Raw genomic sequence first — 24327 nt, forward strand, 5'->3', positions numbered from 1 at the left:
TTCCAAGGAACCGATAAATACCGGATTCCCACTGCAGTCGAGTCTGGCATTTCCTGGTTCTCGCCCCTGCCTCGTGATGCAGTGCCGCACATACACAAAATCTCTCTCCCTTCATCCTTGATTACGCGCAATGCTTTTCTAGAAAGAAAAAAATATTGCCATGAACATTTCTTGCGTCTTGCCCCATGACTTCGTTGAATGAAAATGGAAAACTTACCAAGTAACAGTCCTTCAACCTCAGAAACTCCCGGGCGCACATGTCGTGGTACGTCGACTGGTAGTCGGCCAGGATGCACTTGCCGTACGCCGAGGCCTCGACGGAACATTTGGCGGCCGCGGCGGCGAACTTTTCGATCGGTCTGGCGCGGCCGGAGAGGGTGGGCATTGTTTTTTCTTTTAGTATGGGGATTGGTGGGCCACGATGGAGGAGGCGGGATGGTTGATGGATCGATGGCGAGTCACATAGGTATATCGTCTTGAAGAGATGGAAATCCGATGTCTTTCAGTCAGTCATTGAACCGGGAAAAAAGGGTGGTTGACGTCGCTTCGTAGGTACATGTCTTTGTGGTTTATATACTCCACCGTAGACAAGTTACGGCGGATCATATGCGCATATCGTGCGCTAATGAAAGGCTTCAGCAATCTTCTAGATTGGACAAAGGGCGACAGGCAACCTGATGCCCTTCGCACGTGTTGGGCCCCAAGCCAAGGCCGTCCAATCGCTCGATACCTCGTATTCTTATTGATGCACATCCCACATGTCCGCCTTGTTTGAAATCTCCGCCCTGATGCCTCGTTTTGTTCCCCACCGCCAGTCGAGACAGGACATCCTACTTCCATTGAGGTCTTCATGCCAAGCCCAACTGCACCAGCAGCAGCAGCAGCAGGAGGAGAGCATCGCCCTGACAGAGACGACCATTCTATCAACGAGATCTCCAGGCCAGCAACAGTGACAGAGCTGGTGGGAGATGCCCGCTGCCATCCTTGTCGGCAACAGGGTAGAAGATGCCATGTCGAGAAAGCCTCGACGTCGTGTTTTCAGTGCTGCTCGGTACCCGAAGACTGCATCTTTGAGCGTCTCATCGTGGTCAAGGGCCGAGTATCCGACTTTGCATGGTCTGATCTGATTGGTGAAACATCCACCACCATAAGACAGGCAAAGTATACTGTATCGCTGGCCGAGGAGCCTGTGAAGAAACCCGCGCTTCCTGCCATACACGAAATCCTCAAACAGGACCTTCAGGGACTTGCACACGCCGAGAATCCTCCTCTCGGTGGTGCGAGGCAGTCCGCTGCCCTTTGGACACCGCAGGAGGGCGCCATCTCAGTTCTGATAGAGCCCGCTCGCAGCACCGTCTCGGAAGTATCATCTCGAGGTTTCGTCAACTACGTGGCTCGAGACAAAACGGAGAACGTCCAGCGTACTGCGGCGGCGTCGCTTGAGACCAGAGTGCTACATGCTGCGCCAAAAGCACAGGTGGCCAAGGCAGGAGGGAGCATCAACGCCGCAAGACGGTCTCCCGCCAGATTAGCAGACCTCGAGTGTTCTGATTGTGGGTACCGCGCGAGAACCCGCTCTGACCTAAAGTACGGCACCCTTTTGTACGAGTCCAGGATCACTGCTGATATGCCACTTTCAAGGAAACACCGTGGGCGACACGACCGCGAACACAAATGTCCGTTTCCAGCCTGCCCTCAAAAGCAGAGGGGCTTTGCCACGAGCAATGACTTGGACAGACATCTCTTTGTCATTCACAAGATCAACAACAGGAGGTCAAGGTCTTACAAGTGCTTTGGCCAAAACTGTTCAAGGCCAAACCAGGAATGGCCTCGATTAGACAATTTCAAGCAACACCTCAAGAAGTTGCATCCCGGGGAGAGCGAGATCTCGCTCCTCCAAAGGTAAGTCAGTGTCAAAGGCTTTTTAAACAAACAGCTAATGCCGCTGCAGGTCTAATGATTGGTACGAGTGTCGACTTGTCCAACAAAGGGAGCATGCGATCCAAGGACATCCCGAAGGGGCCGAGGCTCCCACAGCATCGCTCTCACAATATGGGAGAGGGGCTTCTGCTCACCTCGATCGCAACAAAGACAGTGCTGCTGCAGATGGCGCTTAAAATGGAACTTGTTGCAGCGACGAAATTTTTCCCGAACTGCCCTCACTCCGTTGGGGTATCCTCTGACATCAAGCCGGCTCGATACATGGACAGTCACAGAAACAACACCCTCTGCAGCTGAATTGCTCGATGCTGAAGTCGGCAGAAATCCGACATTGCTTCCTTAGCAAGCCATACTACCGTGGAATCCAGCAGCGACAACCCGTGTGAAGGTCAGAGACATATCTTGTGAGAGGTTGTGTCCTCCATAACGCGTCGCCTTACTGAGCCTTGAATTGGGCTTGGCGTCGGCATGTCCGAGACCAGCGTCTCAGGTAAGGGGACCCCAAGCTTGGTGAATACACAACTGAATCAACAATACAGTACCAGCTGGTGCCAGCTTTGGTAGCTCGGTAGGTACCTAGGTAATTAATATCGACAGAGGGAGAAGGGTAGGGCTGAAGGAGCCAATGAAACCGTCGCAGTTCTTATTGGCTCGTTCTAACGCCAAGAGAAGTGGCTCTTTCCCACTGCGGCTTGTGACGTGGGATCTACGTCATCGACTGCTTTATCGACTTGCACACCTCAGCCGTCCAATGGCACACGAATCAATCGGTGAAAAGAAGGTGAAGAGCATGTAATATGCTGCTTTGAAATTTGTATGCCAGGCTGAAGTGAGACTTATTCAAGCAACCGCATCACTTTTGTTGTCACTACCTAGATACTTCCTGATCGTACTCGATTTCAATCCACGAAAACGTTCAAAGCAAGCATCTACCCCCAAAAGGAACACAGCACATCAACCACCAACTCAATCATTCTCGCAAACACCACGTAGCTTGAAAAGTATGTCCTCTCACCACCACCACAACCACCCCGAGCACCACTCCCACTCCTCTCACCAGCACGGCCCAACCCATGATCCCAGCGTGCATTCCCCCCACCGTCACAACCACGCTGCCAACCCATCCCACCATCCTTCCCTGCACTCACCAGAAAGCCACAGCGGACCCGGGCCCACGGTCCACGACAAGATGACCACCGACGCACACAACACCACCACCGATCCTACCTTGGGCACCTCTGGAAACGGCGGCACCACGGGCGGTAGCCACAACACTGGTGACACCTCCGGAAAAGCGACATACACCTCCTCCGACGCCTCGACCGCCCCTCACGCGCCCTCTACGCACAAGATCCTCGGCGACATCAAGGGCGCGGTGCACGGCGTGACGGGCTCCCTCCAAGCCGCCACGGGGACCATGTTCGGACAGAAAAACATGGCCGAAAAGGGCTTTGACAAGATGAGCGACGAGGATGCGCGCCTAGCGGCAAAGACCGGGAAACCGCCCGTGGGGACGGATCAGAGAGGCACTGTCCCGGAATCTAACACTTCTACCACTACTACCACTACATCTGCCCCCGGGGCCGCCGCAGCCGAGCACGGGCACGGGAGGGGTCTTCCTCATGAGCGAACTTGAGTGAAGTCGAGCGAAACTCGATCGTGGGGTGGGGCGTCACGGGGAAGAAACAGAGATGCAGGAACGCAGAAAGGAAACACGCTGTGACGAGCGCCCGGTGGAGATCCCAAAGAAAGGATGAGAAGCTGGACGGATGAGTACTAGCATATCGACGACATCCCAGCGCACCAGAGCAAGAGAGCTAGTAAGAGCAAGAGAGAGACTTGGCTGAACAACAACGAAACAACACACCTTTCATCTCCCTTGCCGTTCTCACCCACTTACAGTATGTTCGAGCTTTGACAAGAGGGGTAGGGGAGGGAGGAGTCGCCTCCAGCTCCTCTGCAACACTGTATTCTTATCAGCAATACCCCAGCGTCCATGGCTCACTCTCAGCATAACATTTGACATGACATGAGATGACATAGCACGATAAGTCGATATCACGCGGCTTCCCGTAGCAATACCTATCCAACATTGAAATCCATAATGCCTCCTCCTCAAGTGCGTTACTGTGTAACTAGACTAGAGAAACGTGCCAAAGAAGAGAGCACAGCAGTTTTTGATCCCCAAAAGAGGGGGTGGGTGGTCCTTTGGATATGCAGTTTCAATCTGCTGGCTGGCTGGCTGGCTGGCTGGCTGGCTCACTTGCTCAACAACATGATCCCATCCAGTCCAATTCAACCGGCACCGGCTTCCCCCCTTCCTTCACTAGGTAGGTACTCGGGTAACAAACTGTTTTTAACTGTTTCTTTTCATTCCTTTCCCCCCTCTTTTGTTTTTGGATCATTTTCAATTTCAGCTTCAACTTTGGATTCAGCTTGGCTCCTACGTATGATAGGTACATACATGATCGACGGCACGACATGTGCCATCCACATCCCACACATCCACCTATGATCGCCGCCCAACCGTGCCATATTGGAACTGGGTTCGTCTGGATCTTTCTCTCACTTGTTTCAATCCCTTTTGTCTTTTCGTCTCATCTCGTCTCGTTCTCACCAGTTCATGATAGCCCATTCCCCGTGTCGTTAGGACGTAGCGCATGCAAACATAGTGACAATAAAGGAAAATAAAAACAGTTTTGCTTTTTGTTTGTGGGTAATGCAATCGTGCATGCCCGGGAAACCCCACGTCAAGGCATGTACGAGGCATGAGCAACGCTATGCACAGGCAAATCATTAGGAACGTATGGTGGCTTTTGGGTGTCCCTTTCCCTCTCTGGGTAATATAAACGGATCCGACACGCAGCTGTGCGCGGGATTAGCGAGCCACTTCGGGAACGCTGTGCCGGTATTGGTTGCGCCTGGGGCTCAGGTATTATCCAACAAAGGCACAGGCGTCTAATCGCTTCTCGTGCTTCGTCTTTCATTCCTCGAAAAAGAAGCCGTCCTCACCCGTCTTTTGTACACCGCTCATTCTGTGCTCAAGCGTCTTCGTGCGGGCCAGGAAATTGTCATCGACTCGATTCTCTTCGGTATCCCGCGCCCCACCGAACTGCTGTTCCATCGTGCTCTCGTCCACAAAGGTGAATCCTTGGAAGGCGTTTTGCATGGTGGGCGACAACGGCGTCGATGCTGGAGCGGCGCCAGCGGCCAAAGCAGCCGCTCGCGCATTTAGAGAAGATGAGGTGTTGAGAGCGTTGGTGAATTCGGGGTCAAAGTTTGAAGTATCGGCAATCGACGCCAATTTGGGCTTGAACGGAGGCACCAGATTCTTCTTACCCAGTGCATCCCAGTCAATGTCCGCAAAGAAGGGATGTTGCATCAGTTCCTCTGCATCTCCATGGGCACCAAGTCGGTGCTTAGGATTGCGGTTCAGCAGCCCCTTGACAAAGTTTCGCCCCTCAGTGCTCAATGCATCTCTCGGAAATCGGACTTTTCCAAACGCAATGTTCTTGTACATTTGCTGGGTGTCTTCGGCATAAAACGGACTCCACCCGCAGCACATTTCAAATACGAGAACACCGAGCGACCAGAAGTCTACCATCTTGGTGTAGCCCTGCTCGTCGAGCAACACTTCAGGAGCCAGATACTCGGTCGTTCCGCAAAAAGTGTTGGTAGTATCGTCTTGTGCCAAATTCGCTTTGGAGAGGCCAAAGTCACACAATGCAATATGCCCGTTTGCGTCGAGAAGGATATTTTCGGGTTTGAGATCTCGGTAGACGATGTCAGATTGATGAAGATGCTTGAGGGCAAGGATAAGCTCAGCGATATAGAATTTGGCCCGGTCTTCTTTGAATCGGCCTTCCTTTTGCAGATGCCAAAATAACTCGCCTCCTGACATAAAGTCTGTAACCAAATAAAGATCGGTAGGAGTTTGGAACGAGAATTTAAGGCCTACAATAAAAGGCGATTCTGTTGTTGCGGTTCGAACCAGAATGTTTCGTTCTCCGATCGTGTGCTGGATCTCCTTTTTTTGGATAATGACCTTCTTTGAGAGGACCTTCATCGCGTAAATGCGGCCGGTGTCCTTTTTCCGGACTTGATAGACCTGTCCAAAGGTTCCCTTCCCAATGAGCTTGAGGATCTGGAAATCGTTGGGACCGACGTGTTTCTTTTCGACTGGAGAGAAGTGCATCCGGATGTGAACCTCGCCTGTGATATCATGGTCCTCTGGGCTACGGGGCTCCAGTTTGAAAAAGCCTTCCAGTGTTGGATTTTGTTCTGTAAGTTTCAAACATAACCGAATATGGCCCAAGAAGGTTTCTGCATGGCGATCGTAGACAGTTACATCCAATTCCGATTGGTCGCTGACGACGTCGCTTGGAACAGCAGTCAGTAAAAAAAGGAGACCAAGCTGTGCCTTCGGATCACTTACAACATGGCTTCGTGATCCCACTGCGGATCGGTGACCCTGCCATCTCCATTCGTGCTGCTCTGGCGACTTCTCATAGGGATAGCCATTGGCTTCCCCATGTCACTGTCAGTCCTCCTGACTGACTGTAACTGACCAAGTGGTCCTTTCCGGTCATCGACGTCGACATCCATTTTGTCCTGTCTAGGTCCTTTGGAGACATACTCATTCCATTCGAATTGACAGACTACATAGGGATCGAATGATGGCTTCAAATCCCGACCTTCCGCAATCTTGATGGAGAGCTTGCCTCTTGGCGTGCTGTTGGGGATTTCATCTTTGGCTAGAGTTCGCTTCTCGGGTTGAGAGTTTCCTTCACTGACGGTGGTACTCGCGCTCGAAAGCGGCGACCGAGTATCGGCCCGCCGATGATCTTCTTGGGACAAGGCTCGAGGAGTATGAGGAGGGGTGCTCTTTTCACGCGGCCCATTGGCCACGTCTGAAGTTAGCTCATCTGACCCTTTTAAAATTGCAGACGGTGGCAGCTTAACATGACTTGGAGAAGGAGACTTGGGGCTCTGTGGTCTCGAAGAATGCGTGGACGATGCAGGGTTTGAGATGTGTGCGGCTGAAACAGTGCTTTTAGTGACACCTGACACGGGTAAGGACTGGTGGCGGCGGTCTTTCACTCCTGATGCAGACTTGGGGAGTACGAAATTCCTCAAGGCCTGCGTGATGGAGGCTATGCCACCATCTAGCAGGGATCCGCCGTTCTCTGCCACCTCGCCATCCCGATGCACCACAGAGGCGGCGGATGAGATTGGCGTAGGCGGTAACCGAGACGTGCCACCATCTGAGATGGGTGGTGCAGACTCTTCATGCAACTCATCCGGGGGTGGTGTTGGAATGGAAGCTTGTTCTCGCTCCACCATTACCATAGAGCCCAACGAAGCAGACGAACCCCGCCGACTCTCACTCTCTTTTGCGAGCTCTCCCATATCATCTTGTTCAAGTTCAGGTTCACGGTTTGTGGCAGCTTGAGATGACCGTGACGGTGTATGCTGAGAAGGATCTCTACCCACCTGGCCAAAATAACCGTGTATTATACCTGGCAGCCGCTTGTCGTGGAGATCTGGGCGCGGCGTCTCTACTCCAGAGGGTGTGGGAGAATTGGATCCGATCTGATCGTGGAAGTCTTCTCGGTTTTCATGTCTCGCACTGCTGTTTGGGAGGTTAGCTAGGAGATTCAGAGGATTCGCACGTTCAAACAGAGAATTCTTCGATGACGACGATGTTGCAGCTGCAGCATAGCCGGAGCCCAACCCAAGGGGGCGGAACATGGTGTCGGCCTCTGGGTCCTGCTCGCTTGTCGGGAACACAGTATATCTCTGTCCATGGCCCAGGAGCCAGAAAGCTCGACACACACAAGGTCATGTGTGTTTAAAGGCCAAGGTGAAAGGGTCCCATTTGTGTGGAAGTTCCTCAAAACCGAGGCTGGGGTAGAATCAACCCCGCCATCCACATAGCCAGCCATACGCAGCTCTTTTCCGACACGAAATTTGGTTGCTCAAAGGAAAAGATCGGGACGTACTTCTGGGCCATGGCCTGTCTCAACAGATCTGCAGCTGCAGCAGCATTTGGATTGACTCCAGTCTGCGCCATGTTGGCGGCTTTCTTTTCTGGTTTCCTTCTCTTTCAAAACCCAAGAACGACTCTAGTCTGCGAAGTCTTGGACTAAACGTCGCCGCAGTCACCCGTGTAGGGTGGGAGTTGGTGGTTCCTGAGAATCCCGGAGGCAGGCTCGAAGGGCGAGTGACGAAAGAGGTGCAGAATTTGGAGAAAATCGGAAAATCGGTCGGCAAGGATTACAGGGCTTTCTCGGAGCTCGTTCGCTGGGTCTTTAACTCAGAATAGCGGCCATCCGGACCTTCAGTGAAGGGTGAGACTCAAGTGAAAATTTCAGATCTAAGGTGGCGATTTGGTGGTGAAGGTCAAAGATAACGACGGCAAGCTCGTCAAGACCGGGAGAATGGTGGGTGATATAATCGTGTTGCAGGGAGAGTAGGTCCAGGAAGTGTGACTTGGAGAAAACGTCGGCGGGCCCAGGTCTTCGTTGGGGGGGCAAAGTCTGGACGAGGTAAGGTTTTTGGGGCGCAAGTGGAAGGGAAACCGGAGATGAGATGGAGTGAGAGCGGGATGCGGAAAGTGGTATGATGGTAAAACTATGTGCAGAGCGAGGTTATTAGGCCATGGAAAAGAAGTTCAACAAGGCAGGGGGAAAAAGGATTTAAGAAATGGCAGCTGGTGGCAGCATCTGGAAGTCAAATAATAGAGGCCGGCGAAAGGCTCCCAAGGTTCCTGCTAGGTACAAAAGTCGATGCTGTGGCCACCGCGGTGGCCCTGGTGCCGCCTATGGGGGCGGCCAACTCCAAGGTCAAGGACATCAAGAACAAGTTCCGGGGTCTGACGCTGGGTACCGGGGAGTCCCAGGCGTCAAGTTACAGTAGGCTGGAGCCCAAGCGCCCCTCAGCTTTTACGATCCGTCTCATTGATTCGATTATCGGTGAGTGCATTTTGGGCCTGGGAATTTTGCATCGGGCGGGTACCATCAGAAACCTGCCAACCCGTAACACACCATGTGCCACCCAGAGCCAGGCTGTGCTGGAGTAAGCTACCTAGGTACCTAGCAAGGGCTGAGGACACCAACGTACAAGTACGCAGCGACTCAGACGGCGAGTTTATGACACTCGTCTTGCTGGTCAACAACACCTGGTCCTCCGCAGATGTGCCCGTGGATGAGCGGTGGACGGATGGATCGAGAAAACGTGAAGAGAGACAAAGGGGACGACGTCATCCATGCGCTCATGAGGGAATCCTCCTCCTGCTTGTACCGACTTCCGCCTGGCTTGGGAGTTTAACACTCATTCCTTTTCGGAGGGTCTGCTGTGTTGTGTCTTGGTCAAACACAAGCTGCCACGGAATGCCCTAGAGGAAAACTGTTGAGCCATATGCTTCGTTGCTCAAGCCTCACTGTCGGTGCTACTCATAGGCAATAATAATAGAAGCCTCGATTGATTTGCATGTGGCATTTTGCGTTTCGCGGTCAGCTGCAAGTGTCCCCCCAAATCCTGTTCATCCAGAGGCAACTAAGCGGCCAGCACCCAGCACATGCAACGTCTCGGAAGCCCCGCCATGTCATATGCTGTACTCGGTAGACGCGTCTGGACAACCAAAAACAAACTGGCGGGCCATCGCTGGCTCGGTTATCCTGATAGGCTATCGCATATCTCCATAGCTTCACGCGAATACTTCTCTAGAGGAATTTTCTCCCTCTGTGTCTGACCCGCCCAGGACAGAAAATTCTAAGGAAGACGCATCATTCGCGGAGTATCTGCCCAAAGCGTGTTTGACCTGGCCCAGGAAGGCAATTGATCTTAGTACCTCCAGTGCAATTTTGTCCCTCCGTTAGTGAAGACATGAGTGTTAGAAAGACCTGGCGCTGGCTGGCCGGGGGAGGGCGATATCCGTCTAGTAATCGGCGCATACGATCTTCTCCGTTGAGCTGGACTTTCTATTCCGGGCATGGCTGGGCCAGACTGTGCAGATGACCAGCTGTTGTGGAATAGGTAGGTAGTACGTGAAAGACCCATCGGCAACATGTTGTGCAACTCGCGACACTCGCGATACGATCGTCGTACGAGGTACCCTTGATGGTAAGGCTGAAGAGGAAGCAAAAGTGCCGATGATGACAGAGGTTATGGTTGGGGAGCCTTGCAATGCTGGATCTTATGTTCGCATCACCATGGTCGCTAGGGCCTTAGTTACTCCCTTGGAGCTTTGAGAAAAGTTGCTCATCTTGATCCAACATTGAGACTACAGTATGGTGCCATTGCATTGAGACTCGAGAGTGAGAGGCAGCTTGCAGCGAATATGTGTTTTTCTCTGGGCCCTGGCGCGAATTGTAAAAGAGGTCAACCGTAATTGCGCTAGATGTTTCTATGGTGCGCCATAAGGCGCCAAGACCAATGGTTGACTCGCGTGGCGCGTTTTTCCCGCTTGTTGCCAGTTGAGGTCGCAAGTTGAAGATCGCTGAAGACAAGAGATCAATACATTTCGATTTGGTTTTCGTCAACACAATGGCTCGGCGTCCACGTCTTGCGGCGCAAGCCGCTCAAGCTTCCATGAGTAAGTCTCCTTGATGGATTAGCTCATCTTCACCGCCTCTAATTTTGAGAAGGAACCCCTATCCCTAACATATCCGACAATGAAGACGAAGAAATGCCAGATGCTACACCTGCAGAAGTGCCTACACCGCAAGACGACGACGAGGATGCAGAGAATGACGAGGAGGAAGATGGGACGAATGATGCAGAAGAAGCACCAACTCCATCACGAGAGTCGGAGCCACCGTCGCGATCCGCGACTCCTCGCCGTGGCCGCCCTCCCCTACCCCGTGGGCGTCGAGGAGGCAGGCTGGGCAGACCTCCAAAGCACCGTGTTGCCACAGCATCTGAAGATGGAGACAACGACGCTGCTTCTGAAACAACCACTCCAAAACGAAGAGGAGGTTTCCGAGGTCACCGGGGTGGGCGATGGGCCAAATACAGAGCAGGAGGATCACGACCACAACAAGCTCCTCTTGACGACGATGGTAATCCGATGGAAATTGTCAATGACGAAGTCTTACTACCCGAGGACCCGGAAGGCGAACAGAAGGTTGACAAGAATGGCCGCTTGTTGGGCGGCAGAGAATATCGCGTGCGAACCTTCACAATTCTCGGCAGAGATGACAGACTCTACATGTTGTCAACAGAACCAGCACGTTGCATTGGATTTCGCGACTCATATCTTTTCTTCCAGAAACACAGGCATCTCTACAAGATCATCATTGACGACGATGAGAAGCGGGATCTCATCGAAAGAGATTTGATACCTCACTCTTACAAAGGTCGCGCAATCGGAGTGGTAACGGCTCGATCTGTGTTTCGAGAGTTTGGAGCTAGGATTATTATCGGCGGGAGAAAGGTAATAGACGACTACGAGACTAAGAAAGCACGGGAACGGGGTGATGTCGAAGGCGAAATAGCTGTCCCAGAAGACCGCTTGCCGCCTCCGGGAGAGCCTTACAATCGGAATCAATATGTGGCATGGCATGGTGCCAGTGCGGTTTACCACACCAACACGCCCAGTGTCCCCCTTCCTCTCGCAAAGGCGCAGGAGGCCAAGCGGCGCAAGATCACGGTAACGAGCGACAACTGGATGTTGGAACATGCACGAGAGGCCAGGTAGGTAATCGCTTTCACAGGAGACCAGACCTAAGTTAACTCGTTGGAACAGTCGATTCAACGCGCAATTGACAGCGAACCGGCTGGAAAACATCAACGGCGTCTATGACATACACACCAACGTAATGCAGTACCCAGCACACATGCAGCCAACACATGCACGATGGGAAATTGTTGACGATGATGAGGCTACTGAAGACCTGAAGAGAACAGGCCGGCTACCTCACCTCGACCCGGTATATGGACGAACTTTCCGTATCCATGACCTGTGTCTCGAGTCGGCGCCAGAGTCCTGGTATGGGACGCCTGGTATCACCGAGGAAGGGGACAGCCTCTCTTCAATTCCAACGAGCATCCTCGAAGAGCTTCCCGCCGACTGTCTACGCGCGTTCGAAGAAGCCAAATCACGCGAAGCCGAATGGCGGAGAAAGTGGCATACAGAACGGGAAGACGGGCTTAGAGCACGGCTTTTGCCTTCCTTTGAATGGTTTCCAAAGTGAGTTGACCTTGTGGGGCAAAGTATAACCACTGCTTTGGAGCAATCGACTCTCTCAAATTGATCCCGACTTGCGATAGTTCTCACCAGCACCGGCCAAGGTCTTGCGCACAGGAGGCTACAACCAGCCTCGGTCATTCGGAGCACCGCACCCAACACCAAAGCGGCTTGGGGTGTATCAGAAACCAAGGTTCCAAAGGTTGAAGCTCTTACATTGGAGACTTCGAAAGGATTTGCAAGGAATTGAGTCCAAGACCCCAGCTTCAATGGCTTTGAGTTCGGCCCAACCTCCGTGGGCATATTGCTAACCATGCGCCCCTGACAACGGACACTGGAACAAGAGTGGGCCCCCAGGGTCCAAGGGCTTTGCAACTCCCGGTCTCTGCGCGTGGGAACCGATGCGTATTGGAAGTCCCAAAGTCAAAATCGGTGGAAGTCGGGGCAACGAAGAGGGGCGTCTTAGTACTGGTACAGAAGAGCTCCAGAATCCATCTTTACAGAGTGCAGGAGCAGACCGATTTCCGGCGATGTTTTGAACGAGAGAATGGTCAAGATTATGATTGGACGTCTTCCAACCCCATCCCGACGCACCTGGGCATCTTTCGATTTGTTGAACCAATCACCTCTTTCGAACGAACCCATTCTCGTCCCAAGCATCGACTGGCGGTTTGTGACCGCCGAAAATTTTGTGCCGCGGCAAACCGCGCTTTCCATAGCACGAGAGCAAGAACTGCTGGAGAAGACCATCGTGTGCTCAACGGCTAAAGCTGCTCCGTATTGTCTTTCCACAAAACGCTATTATCGAAGATGATTCAGAGCTAGACACAGCCGACCAGCCGGATTGTGTGGTGTTCCATTGATAGAGTGCGGCCTCTTATTCAGCTGCACTTGGGAGGCACTGGCACAGTGACCACGTGAGGGGCGGGCGCACGATGATGTCGTCGTACGTAAGAACCATGCCGCTTCCAAAATGGAAACGTCGAAGAATGCGCAGCACTAAGTAGCAGTTGAAACGGCCTTGTTGCCTATAGCGGATCGGGGCATTGTCGGTCAGTAGTTGGTTGTCCTACACATCCTTGATGCTTGATGACGCTGAGAGGACGGCTGAGTACACACATGATGTAGGGAAGTATGCAGAGTGGGTGAGGAGAATAGGCATCAATATTGGATCCCAAATGAAACAGGAAATTGTCTACGACTTCACATGTGAAGAGAGATCCACGGCGGCAAAAAATCGATCACTGTTGGGGCAAACCATACATGCATAGGTATTCATGGTTCTCACACCTGTGATGGTGACGCGGGATGGGCCTTTCTTCTTGCGAGTCACTCTTGGCCCTCGCATGGCTGTTCGACTGGCTGGGACACAGGATTTGCGGCAGCGATGAAGTAGGTAGTCACAGCGAGTGGCGTTATTTTTCGAACCAGTTAGTTGTGCACAAATAATGTCGTCAGGTTGGCAGTGGCAAGCGGCACAGTGGTGGGAAGGTTTGGAAAGGTGCCTAGGATGGATGAATGTGCGTATACGGCGAGGCGGAAAACTAACTGCTCACTGCAGGCAGAGTGTCTCGTAGGGTTGATAATGATATCAGTCATTATTCCTAGTAGTCAAAGGTCGGCGGAGTCATGACCCTTTGGTGGCTTGTCGATCGTAGCAAAGCCCATGCACCGACAGTGATCATCTGCAGCTATTTGAGAGTCCGTACATCGTAACTGCAGCGCGCGGCTGAAGGCTGAAGACGAGAGCAGCAAGGGCCGGTGTCGTCAGTGCTTACACTCCTGATGGTGTTCGGTCAGTCTCGAGCGTTGCAATAATAATTCTTGGGTAGGGATCTTCTCAGGGGGCCGAGGGGCGAGGGGCGCAGAGAAACTGGCACCTGGCATCTGCAAAAATCAAAAAAAGGGCCAAGGCGGTCTTCGGACGGACCGGAGAAGGGTAGGAGACTGAGCATCAATTCCAATCATTGGCTGGATTCGACTTCAACGTCGTAGAGAAGATGCAGAGACACAGCGACCTGATCGAGGCCTGACCCCAACTTTTGGGCGACTTGGGCTGCTGGAGCTGCTTGAGCCACTGGGGAGCTCGCTAGTCCCGTTGCCGCCTAGCGGGCTCTGAATTATTAATGGCTCGTTCGTTGTGGTGAATTGTTTCGGTCCCTGCTGCTGATGATGCTTAACACTAACAGGCCCCATGGCTGGGCCCGAGGTGAGAGATATTCTGGCCAGAATGGACTCACAGTTACTCATGCTCCAGTACTCGTTTTTTACGAGACAGAATCGCTTTCGCTCGCCCATCGCAGACAGAACTCAGCGGCCACCGGTCAGGGAGTCGTAGAATGATGTATGTGAGTGTATGTCTGTAGGTGTGTGTGCGTGATTGTCATATTCTCATCGCCTCCAGCTAAGTCAGCCCACCCCCCGAATGCATTATTCTTTCTTCAGTGCCATGGTCGGGGTCTTCTGACTGGGCCACAATCCCCTCGTGCAGTCCCGCGTGGCCAGTCAACGGGCCTAGGTATGGTCGGCAGTGGGTGCCTGTGGGTGCCTGTGGGTGCCTCTGGGTGGTCCTCCAGCGCCCCCTCTGACGAATGATCCGGCTCTCCCTTCCTGCTTTTTCCCTGCTCTTCCGACTCCTCTTCGCTGCAGCCGCCTTTACCCAACCCAGCCCAAATTCCACGAGCCTAAGCTCGCTTTGAGCCCTGGCGCCGCCCATCGTCCTGCGCCCATCCTCGGTTTCGCCTTTGGCTTGCCCGCGCGCCCTCTTCTCTCCGCCTATGCCTTCCCTCTCCCTCCACTCACACTCTTCACTCGTGCGCCATCTGCCCTCTGCTCTCTTCCAGGGTTCCCTTACAAGTTACCACTCCCTTTTCCCTTGCCCTTTACCCTCCCGTCTCCCGGCCGCCGCAGCTCAAATTTTCGACCTCATTCATCATCTGGCCCAATTCACTTTTTGCCTTTGCCTTTCCCTTCACATCCTAACCCTCTCTCCTCTCCCTTTCCTGAAACCAATTCTTCACGAAATCCTCTCCTCTCCTCCTCACCACGAAGCGACCGTACACCAACCTCCAAAGGACTCAAGACCCACGGTCTGAGTCGTTGTTCGTTGGTGCAGCCACCGTTGCTATTCTCGGCGGTCCGACAGGATTCTCCCACCCAGCCCTTCGAATTGGTAATTTCGGACCCGGGCCCACGTCCTGCCTCACAGAACCTCCTGGGTGACGACTCCTTGCGGCCAGCTTGATTGCCACAATTTCCCACGGCACCACTGTCGCCAGGCTACCGATATTTGGTCTTGCTTCGCCATACCGACTACGTCTCGCAAGCCTCCCGTCGTCCCAGGCACCGCTCAAACCATTTCGTTTGCGACTTGGTGGACAGATTGGAGGTTTTTGTTTTTCTGACCAACGACCGCTCTGAATAGCGAGTCACGAGCCCCGTCAGAGCCATTTTTGCTGGCCTTGCCTGCGCGCTCTCCTGTCTGCTATTCCTAGTGGCTGTGTGCTGCCAAATTCGGGGCGCACCCGTCTGTCCACGCTCAAATTCTCCGTCACAACACCTCTCAGTGCCTGTACTTCCTTTCAAACAAACGCCCCAACTTTCATACTGCTACGACTCTGCGATAGCAGTGCATTGTTGATTGCTTTGGACGACCAGTACGCATCGAGGCGACACCACTTGGTATGTTTATCCCTCATGTCCAAAGGCTTCTGCCTGTCAGCGGCGAAAGCTTGATGTCGAAACCGAGTATACATGTTTGTTCTTGTCCGCCGGCACTCATTTTCTGACTCTTGCGCGTCTGCAGGCTGCCTCCCGAACGAGACTCATCTCACGCCGCCGCTCTCCACCTTCCATTCCGCCTGATTGAGCCATTTCGACGAGCTTTTCACTAAGTCTTGTCACCCAACTTCGAGGCGTCGCTCAGCCTAGATCAATCTGCGAGACTCACTTGTCTGTCTACCATTACCCACGACAGTCAACCCATTCGCTCGGATAGCTACAACTCCGTTTGCTGCATCAGGCTCCCACCATCAATAATTCCATCGATCGTTTGTGATATACTGTTCGATCATTGCCTTTGATTAAGACGAGAATACTGCTTCCATCCATGACCTGCTTCTGAGTGGGATCAAAACAAAAGCTTTTGAGCTCCGGCTTCAACGCCTAGGGCGTGGCCGCGCAACCAGCGGGAGCAGACGGTGAGGACTCATCCCACTATCAAGTAAATACCTGAACGCTAACAGTACCAAGGCCTGCGGCTTGTCTGCTCTGCTCAACCTCCTCAACCGAGCATGCCTTCTTACCACAGCTGGGGGCCAGCTGCCCAACACCACCGACTTCCCCCAACGCCTCCGGAATACCAGACCACCTATCTCACACCCTTGAGTGCGGTGTCTGATCAAAGCTTCTATCCTTCGCAAGGCTATCACTCTCGCCGATCACTCTCATCTCGAGACTTCAATGATAGATATCAGCCTCCGCCGGCGTACACTGTTCAGCCGTCTCTAGCTGGCCAGGCGTCGCGGATTGGGCATGCTCACCCATCACAGGAATATCCCTACCCGCAGCCCTATCAGATGCATGGTTCGTCCTATTGGGGGAACCACGTCGGAGCGCCTATTCTCCCTCCCATCCGTGTCACTGAGGCTCTAGATCATTTCCCGACACATTACGGACCACAGCACACAGAGTCGAAGCCAAAGGAGGACAAGCCTACAGGGGGTGTAGCGCAGCACTTGGATTATGATATGGACCTCATGTCCAGCTTCGTGGCCGAAATGTCCCAGAAACTGTGAGTTCGCCGATCCAGATTTGATATGCCCAACGCTAACCTCTTGCCATAGTGTAACACCAGAAGCAGCACCAACATCCCAGTTCCGCAAATACGTGTCTCAGATTTTGTCGTCTACTCGCCTGCCAAGTTCTACCATTATGCTGGGTCTATTTTACTTGGCTTCGCGGATGAAGCAGGTGAACGAACGCGGACAATCGACCTCATCTTCTGGCACTGTCTATCGTATGCTCACGACCTGCCTGCTTCTCGGCAGCAAGTTCCTCGACGACAACACCTTCCAGAATCGTTCGTGGGCCGAAGTCAGCAGCATTCCAGTACACGAGCTGAATATGATGGAATTGCAGTGGCTGACGGACTTCAACTGGGAGATCCATGGTATGATGTACGACGAGGATGATGGCTTTTTCATGTGGGTAGAGCACTGGCACGCCTACGAAGAAAAAGCCCAGTTGGCCAAGGTCAAGGAACTGCAAAAGCTTGCCCCGATCGAGACAAATCTTCACCGTCATCATGCCGTCCAGAATCAGCCCCTAATGTCCCCGGAAGGACCCATTCCCCCTCAGTATCAACAAGGCTCACAATACGACACCCGTTGGGTTCGTGCGTATATTTCGGAATATTCACCACCGTCTGCTCCGCACAGTGGGCCGCCCACGCCAGACTACTACAATGCTTCTTGGGCTTTTACACCGGGCGCTGCTCCAGCATATGGGCGCCAGCAGTACCACTCTGAGAGTGCATCGGCATACACTGCTCAACGTAATCAATTGCCCACCTATGCTCAGACCTTCGGCTATGCATCTGGTCTGACGCCGACTTGGGTCTCTCACGGACCTAATTGCGGCTGCAGTCTCCATGCCAAACACTCAGACTATTACTTCAATCACCCGGGATACACCATGCAAACTGTTGTGGGTTAACTTGTTCAAACTCCAGCGTTCAGCGATCTGGGTCCGGCTCAAAAAGTTCTTGAATCATACCGGGGTGTTCGGTATTGTTTTGCCACCATCGACCTTCAGCCTCCAAGAACCAAAATCGGGACTTTCCGAGGATGAGCCCCATTATGTTTGTTGGAGCTCCGGTCAATGCTCCCCTTCGACGAAAATTTCTCTAATCGAGTTTCCCAATCTAATGACCTTTTACGACCGGCACTTTCTTGTCTTTCGTTATTCAGCATCTAAAGCGAGCAACTCTCAAGAATAGATTCACCTTTCTTTCACAATACATTGACGACGGGGATGCCCGGGCGGCGCTTTCATGGCGGGAAAAGTCACCAAAAGTTCCGACTCGGGAAATGTTTATTATCGGGCTGGCGTCAGGTTTAATCAGCACAACGGGCATCAGGCAGGGGCTTGTTTTTTCCTTTCAAAAGACTTTGTTTGCTTCACAGTTACTACACCGTGTTTCTACGAGACTTCAATTGACACAAAAGGATGCCAAAGGATCATGGCTTGCATGAGAACTTACATAGCACGGCATCGCAGAGGATGGTGGATTGTCCGAGAGGTTTGCTGCATCATCATTCTTGTAATTAGCTATGTGAAAACGAGGCGGTGGTCCCAATGAACGAGCTTGAAATGTGCTACACGGCTGTCCAACTGGGCCCGAAAAGGCTATTTCCCAGTCGGGAGTCTGCTGCACGAGGGCACGAGACCGGCCCCTGTACGGAGTATGGCGATGGTGGTGTTGGGCACAAAACGGAAACACAGGACACATCGGTTGACGTTGTCATGGACCTTGTTGTCTTCATTCTCTTTCTTTTCAAACGGCCGAATTCGATGCTCGGCAGGTATATACCCCTGATAGACTGCAATGGGCGCTTCTTCAATCGCTTCCACAGAACGCAGAATTTGCAATAGACATAGCCTCGTCAATAGCGTTTCTCACATGGACTTTGACATGAGTCGTTCGTTGACAACCGGATTGGATCAGGGATCACGTTCTGGTATGATTAGACAACCTCCAGAGCACCAGGCCCGAGTACAATATTTACTACGAGGTACAAAGTAATACTGGTAAGAGGGACAGGCTCGTAGGCTGTTAGTGAGGCTGAATTATTAGGTGCTGGAGCCAGGGTTGCCAGGCTGCGAAGAGTGACGCGGTGAGGAATAGTGCCAAGCCCGGGCCGTGGTTTTGCCGCAGCGACTCTCAACTGCGAGCTACCATCTCGCTTCTGGAGGATTGTAATCAATTCACCTGCCCATACAACCTCCAAACCACCTTTCGACTCTTGAAATCCCCATCTGTTCCCTTTGCCTCCGATTCCGACGTAAACAACGAAAAACAACCATTCCTAGACCGATCCAGAAAACCCCATCAAGAAAGCCCCCATCATGTCGACGTTAGAGGATCTCGATGACATGGAGCGCGATGAGAAGGAGCAGAGAAAGGACGGCGATGACAAGGACAAGAAACCTACGTCCAACGGCGATGCCAAAGATGCCGAGATGAAGGACGCCGATTCTAAAAAGGATGAGGAAGAACAATACATCGATGATGAGATTCTTCAGTCAAGTACTAGAGACATCATCAACCGGCGGCGACTACTCGAAAACGAAATGAAGATCCTCAAGAGCGAGTTTCAGCGGTTAAAACACGAGGAAACCACAATGAAGGAGAAGATCAAGGACAATTTGGACAAGATCGAGCAAAATCGGTGAGTTTCAGGATCGTGTCTTGTTGAGTCGGGCCAAATAGCTGTGACTAACACGACGCGTGTCCAGGCAATTACCATACCTTGTGGGCAATGTTGTCGAACTCCTTGACCTCGACGTCGAAGCTGAAGCAGCCGAAGAAGGAGCAAACATTGATCTCGACGCCACGCGGGTGGGCAAGTCGGCCGTGATCAAGACAAGTACTCGACAGACTATCTTCTTACCTCTGATCGGTCTGGTGGACCACAACAAACTGAAACCTGGCGATCTCATTGGTGTCAACAAGGATTCGTACCTCGTCTTGGATACGCTGCCCGCTGAGTACGATTCCAGAGTGAAGGCGATGGAGGTCGATGAGAAACCGACAGAGAAGTACACCGATGTTGGTGGATTAGATAAACAGATCGAAGAGCTGGTGGAAGCGGTGGTCTGGCCGATGAAAGAGGCAGAGCGATTCAAAAAGATCGGCATCAAGGCGCCTAAGGGTGCGTTGATGTATGGACCTCCCGGCACGGGCAAGACGCTCCTCGCTCGTGCCTGCGCCGCCCAAACAAACGCAACCTTCCTGAAGCTCGCGGGTCCCCAACTTGTGCAGATGTTCATAGGTGACGGTGCCAAGTTGGTCCGAGACTGCTTCGCCCTTGCAAAGGAGAAGGCCCCATCGATCATCTTCATTGACGAGCTGGATGCTGTCGGTACCAAACGTTTCGACTCCGAAAAGAGCGGTGATCGCGAGGTCCAGCGGACAATGTTGGAACTGCTCAACCAGCTTGACGGTTTTGCTTCAGACGAAAGAATCAAGGTCCTAGCCGCCACGAACCGAGTTGATGTTCTCGATCCTGCCTTGCTTCGATCTGGTCGTTTGGATCGGAAGATCGAGTTCCCCTTGCCGAATGAAGAATCCCGGGCGCAGATTTTGCGGATCCATTCCCGAAAGATGACCATCGACGAGGGCAACATCAACTTTGATGAATTGGCGCGGTCCACGGATGAATTTGGAGGTGCACAGCTCAAGGCCGTCTGTGTCGAAGCAGGTACGTCGTTGCTCATCGTCCTTATCTGGTGAAGTTGCTAACTATCTGTCAGGCATGATTGCGCTTCGCAAAGGGCAGTCAAAAGTAAATCACGAAGCATACGTGGAAGCCATTGCAGAGGTGCAAGCAAAGAAGAAAGACACGTGCGTCCTCATGAAGCCCCGTCTGTCACTTACAGGAAGACTAACACTCGTCTTTGCAGGGTCAATTTCTACGCATAATCCACCAGGCGCCCCAAAATCAGTTTTTCTGGCACATTCATGGCAAAACATGGCATGTACAATACTCTAGCAAGGGACAATGTCCTCAGATAGATGATTGCCGTTCCCTGGCAGTCCTATAAACCATTGGACGCGGCTTTGCGTTACGCTTGTTCAGATTGTTCCGTCGTCGCCAACCCCGTCCCACTATCCAGTTTTTTGGCTGTATGGAATCACGCTTGACTCTTCTGCAGGTCGTATTGTTAGATATGTGGCTGTTATATCAGAAGCGGCTGGATACAGGGTCCTGCGCCCAAGACTCTGTAGTTGGACATGGTGGGTTCTTATTGGCTGGAAAGGCAATGCCTGCCCAGTTTCGTGTGCCGACTTCATGGTTTACGTTCCAACTTTTGTATCTGTTCGCCACAAACTATTATTGTTCGCGGCCTTTGCATTAATAGATGTTTCCTTATCTACGCGCTTGGGGTCTATTCGGATCGTACCAATAAGCACCCATGGTCTGGGATGAAGACCTATCGTGGCTATTTCTCTATTTTGGATTTCTCTATTTTGGAGCCATGGACAGATCAACACAATCAAACTGCCCTCCTAGCAGATGAAACCGTGGCTCGCTTTTCGACGCTGCTGAAGACTCCAAGCAACTTGAGGTGCTCGTATCTTTTTCTTCTTTCGAGCCATCTAAGCTGGATTGATGCATCACTGGCACACGATGGAACTAGTTGCAGAATACGCCCAACATGATCGCTACCAGCGTTCAAAATCTCCACAGGCATCCCAACCCCAGCTATTGTCATTTGCATATGTCGAGCAGATGCAGAGCGGAGCGCCAGCGACGCGAACGCAATCGCTTCGATCTCCAAGACCTTCTTCGACACCAAGATATGGGAGCAAGTCACGCTTCCCAATATCGACGGCAAGAGTCAGTTGGAAGAAGCTTCCACCATCGATCCTGAATCTCATCCTGGATCATCTGAGATATCTCCATCTGAGCCCCGGATCTTCGTCATGCTCGACATGCTACATGAGGGATTTGACTTCGGTACAGCTGACGTGCAAGACATGGTTTTCCGATGCACAACGAATTCTGTAAGTTTGTCCATCCTCCAAGTAGCCCGCTGCTCAAGGGTTTAGGTATACCAACATACAGATCATCGGCCAGGATGATATCTCGATGCTTCGAAAATGGAGAGTCTCGCGGGCAGCGCGCCTGATACGCCTGCGGTCGACGCTGCGTTCAAGACCACTTCTCGCTGCGCTGGTCAGGACACTACACGTGCCAGATCCTCATATACCAATTTATACGGCCAGTGGCAGCCCAAACCCCGAATATGATGCCTACCTCTGCACGATAGCGTCCCTCGTCATGGAATGCCCCAATCTGGAAGCCTTGACGGGATTCGTTGCGTTCTACAATCACACATTTGACAGGCTGACGCACGCTCTATCGACGCGGACGAAGCTACGCCAGCATGTCTGGGTCATCGCCGAGAATGAAGATGTCAGCGTGCGAAGTCAGACACAACTGCCGCCAGGTCTTCTGGACGCCCACCAGATCTACCAGTTCGAGCTTTACCATCGGCGGTGGAATTGCCTCGAAACACTGATGCTATGCTCACCAGGTAGCCTTGGAGTGATCGAGCACGAGTTATTCATTCGTGTCCTGCACTCCTTACCAGCTTTGCGTAACTTATGCATATCTTCCTTCGACGCCGATGATTTTCATGACATGACACTACTTTCACTCCCGCCGTGGGTTACCACGCTACGGCTGGAGGAGTGCTCGGGGGTCACAGATGCAGGGTTGATGCAGTGGGCAGCGAGCCCGAATGCGGCGCAGATTGAGCGGCTGAGTCTGATCCATCAGAATGTCACCAGTTTGCTGACACTGTCGAAGATATTTGCCAGCATGGGTCGCCTGTGGAAGTTCACCATCTTGCAAACTGATGTCGTGCCATCCTGGCCCAAGGAGGTGGGAGTCCTGTTCCAGCCAGTTCTTGCCTCGGGGTCTCTGAGATTTCTTCATTGGGATATTCTATCCCGATCTCCAGAAGCTCTTTCAGACCACCACAGCTATGCTTCTGAAGCTGGACGACATTTGCCAAACATGCAACTTGCACTCTCAATCTCCCACAACGGCTTCCCTTCGTTGAGGCAGCTACGCGCTCCTCGAGATATCTCCCCGCCTGGCGCTCTGCAAACAGTTTGCCAGATGATGGGTGATGATAACATCCCTTTAGACGACCGCGTCTTCTATCATCAGCAGAGTTTATCCAGATCGAACTCCTTACAAGTAGCTCGTCTGCGCGCCCGGGGAATTGCTCACCAAATCAGCACACGGGGACTGAATTCTGTTCTCCCGCAAGGCCTTCAATATTCAACCATGCCAGCTTGGAGCCATGAGCCAGATCCAGCACAAATACTCGATGGCGAAGAGCCAGTTTCCACTTCTACTTACTGGGAGCCAGCTGCCTCCCACGCTTACAACCAAAGTAAAACCGCTCTTCCTTTTGACCAGAACACAGTCCACGAGCTGGTTTCGCCCATTTCTCCCAGTACTTACCACTTTTCGCCACTGGCGCCGGATGATGGTATCATCTCTCCGATTACGGCAGAGCGGGAGGAGAGACGTTGGTACAACGAGGATCCAGACAGGGAAGGCGTGGTAGGATCCCAACAAACCGGTGTGTTCTTTCAGAGATTGACACATTCGGAGTCTACCTGGCAGCAGGCTCCAAGCGACGAGGACGTGTGCACCTGTAATGAGTGCACCTGCGATGATTGGGAAACTCAAAACGTCGAAGGGAGAAGTTGTGTCATCTCGCCGCCGCCACGTAGTCCTCTCCGGGTTGCACCCCGCATTACAAGTCTTGGTTCGTCTGCCCGTGGCTATCCTGCAGATGACAATTATCCCGAATCACAGTTGATGGGCTGGGGAGGGTCTCTGGTCCCGACTGGCCCAGCGAGAGCTAGCCAGTCCTACCGTCCCACCTTCTACCTCCAGCCAGACATTGCAGGACCGGATGAGAACGGTGGCCTGGTCGGATGGGCCGAGCTCCTGAATATCCGTGAAAAAGCTAAAGTACGCACGAATGACGCGAGCGCTGCAAGATCCGACAGACATGATGTCCAACCAGCCGAAGATGACGGCAACCATGACGATGACAATGGCGATGGCCAAGGGAGAACAGAGAATATGTGTACGGGCTCCTGGAACCGACACATTGATTCCGAAGAACGACCCGATGAACTTGGCGCCGTCGTGAAGGTCCTATCTGCGCCAGCGCCGTCCATAACGAGCGCCGCCGCTGGCAGCAAGAAAGGCCGACCGAGGTCGAAATCGAAATCGACCTTCAAGTCATCATCCTCGAGACTGAGTTTGTCTCTGGGCCTTCGAGGCTCGAAGGAAAAGATAACCAACGAGACGGCGTGGAGGCATGTCGCACGCCACAAAGGGGACAGGGGCGGATGTGTGACTGCCTCGGATTTCTTCTAG

At 52.6% G+C, this 24327-nt stretch overlaps 9 protein-coding genes across 9 annotated transcripts; 6 read left to right on the plus strand and 3 right to left on the minus strand.

Annotated features, from left to right (window-relative positions):
* Nucleotides 1-111: 111 nt before the first annotated feature.
* On the minus strand, nucleotides 112-385 carry Z520_04535 (uncharacterized protein; the record flags this gene model as incomplete). Its single annotated transcript, XM_016775041.1, has 2 exons — nucleotides 112-138; nucleotides 218-385. 2 exons carry the CDS (start codon nucleotides 383-385, stop codon nucleotides 112-114), a joined length of 195 nt encoding a protein of 64 aa, XP_016634021.1.
* Nucleotides 386-850: 465 nt separating this feature from the next.
* Z520_04536 (uncharacterized protein) lies at nucleotides 851-2117 on the plus strand (the record flags this gene model as incomplete). The annotated part of the gene is made up of 2 exons (XM_016775042.1): nucleotides 851-1902; nucleotides 1952-2117. The coding sequence occupies 2 exons, from the start codon at nucleotides 851-853 to the stop codon at nucleotides 2115-2117; spliced, it is 1218 nt and encodes a 405-aa protein (XP_016634022.1).
* Nucleotides 2118-3130: 1013 nt separating this feature from the next.
* Z520_04537 (uncharacterized protein) lies at nucleotides 3131-3577 on the plus strand (the record flags this gene model as incomplete). Its single annotated transcript, XM_016775043.1, has 1 exon — nucleotides 3131-3577. The coding sequence occupies one exon, from the start codon at nucleotides 3131-3133 to the stop codon at nucleotides 3575-3577; it is 447 nt and encodes a 148-aa protein (XP_016634023.1).
* A 1347-nt stretch (nucleotides 3578-4924) lies between these two features.
* Nucleotides 4925-7692, minus strand: Z520_04538 (uncharacterized protein; the record flags this gene model as incomplete). Its single annotated transcript, XM_016775044.1, has 2 exons — nucleotides 4925-6320; nucleotides 6377-7692. 2 exons carry the CDS (start codon nucleotides 7690-7692, stop codon nucleotides 4925-4927), a joined length of 2712 nt encoding a protein of 903 aa, XP_016634024.1.
* Nucleotides 7693-7834: 142 nt separating this feature from the next.
* Z520_04539 (uncharacterized protein) lies at nucleotides 7835-8014 on the minus strand (the record flags this gene model as incomplete). Its single annotated transcript, XM_016775045.1, has 1 exon — nucleotides 7835-8014. One exon carries the CDS (start codon nucleotides 8012-8014, stop codon nucleotides 7835-7837), a length of 180 nt encoding a protein of 59 aa, XP_016634025.1.
* Nucleotides 8015-10488: 2474 nt separating this feature from the next.
* Nucleotides 10489-12137, plus strand: Z520_04540 (uncharacterized protein; the record flags this gene model as incomplete). Its single annotated transcript, XM_016775046.1, has 3 exons — nucleotides 10489-10537; nucleotides 10590-11637; nucleotides 11690-12137. The coding sequence occupies 3 exons, from the start codon at nucleotides 10489-10491 to the stop codon at nucleotides 12135-12137; spliced, it is 1545 nt and encodes a 514-aa protein (XP_016634026.1).
* A 4285-nt stretch (nucleotides 12138-16422) lies between these two features.
* On the plus strand, nucleotides 16423-17845 carry Z520_04541 (uncharacterized protein; the record flags this gene model as incomplete). The annotated part of the gene is made up of 2 exons (XM_016775047.1): nucleotides 16423-16922; nucleotides 16975-17845. 2 exons carry the CDS (start codon nucleotides 16423-16425, stop codon nucleotides 17843-17845), a joined length of 1371 nt encoding a protein of 456 aa, XP_016634027.1.
* A 1413-nt stretch (nucleotides 17846-19258) lies between these two features.
* Nucleotides 19259-20645, plus strand: Z520_04542 (26S protease regulatory subunit 6A; the record flags this gene model as incomplete). Its single annotated transcript, XM_016775048.1, has 2 exons — nucleotides 19259-19581; nucleotides 19649-20645. 2 exons carry the CDS (start codon nucleotides 19259-19261, stop codon nucleotides 20643-20645), a joined length of 1320 nt encoding a protein of 439 aa, XP_016634028.1.
* An 898-nt stretch (nucleotides 20646-21543) lies between these two features.
* Z520_04543 (uncharacterized protein) lies at nucleotides 21544-24327 on the plus strand (the record flags this gene model as incomplete). The annotated part of the gene is made up of 2 exons (XM_016775049.1): nucleotides 21544-21920; nucleotides 21966-24327. 2 exons carry the CDS (start codon nucleotides 21544-21546, stop codon nucleotides 24325-24327), a joined length of 2739 nt encoding a protein of 912 aa, XP_016634029.1.

The sequence above is a fragment of the Fonsecaea multimorphosa genome (genome assembly GCF_000836435.1).
Source record: "Fonsecaea multimorphosa CBS 102226 unplaced genomic scaffold supercont1.7, whole genome shotgun sequence".
Classification (NCBI taxonomy): Eukaryota; Fungi; Ascomycota; class Eurotiomycetes; order Chaetothyriales; family Herpotrichiellaceae; genus Fonsecaea; species Fonsecaea multimorphosa.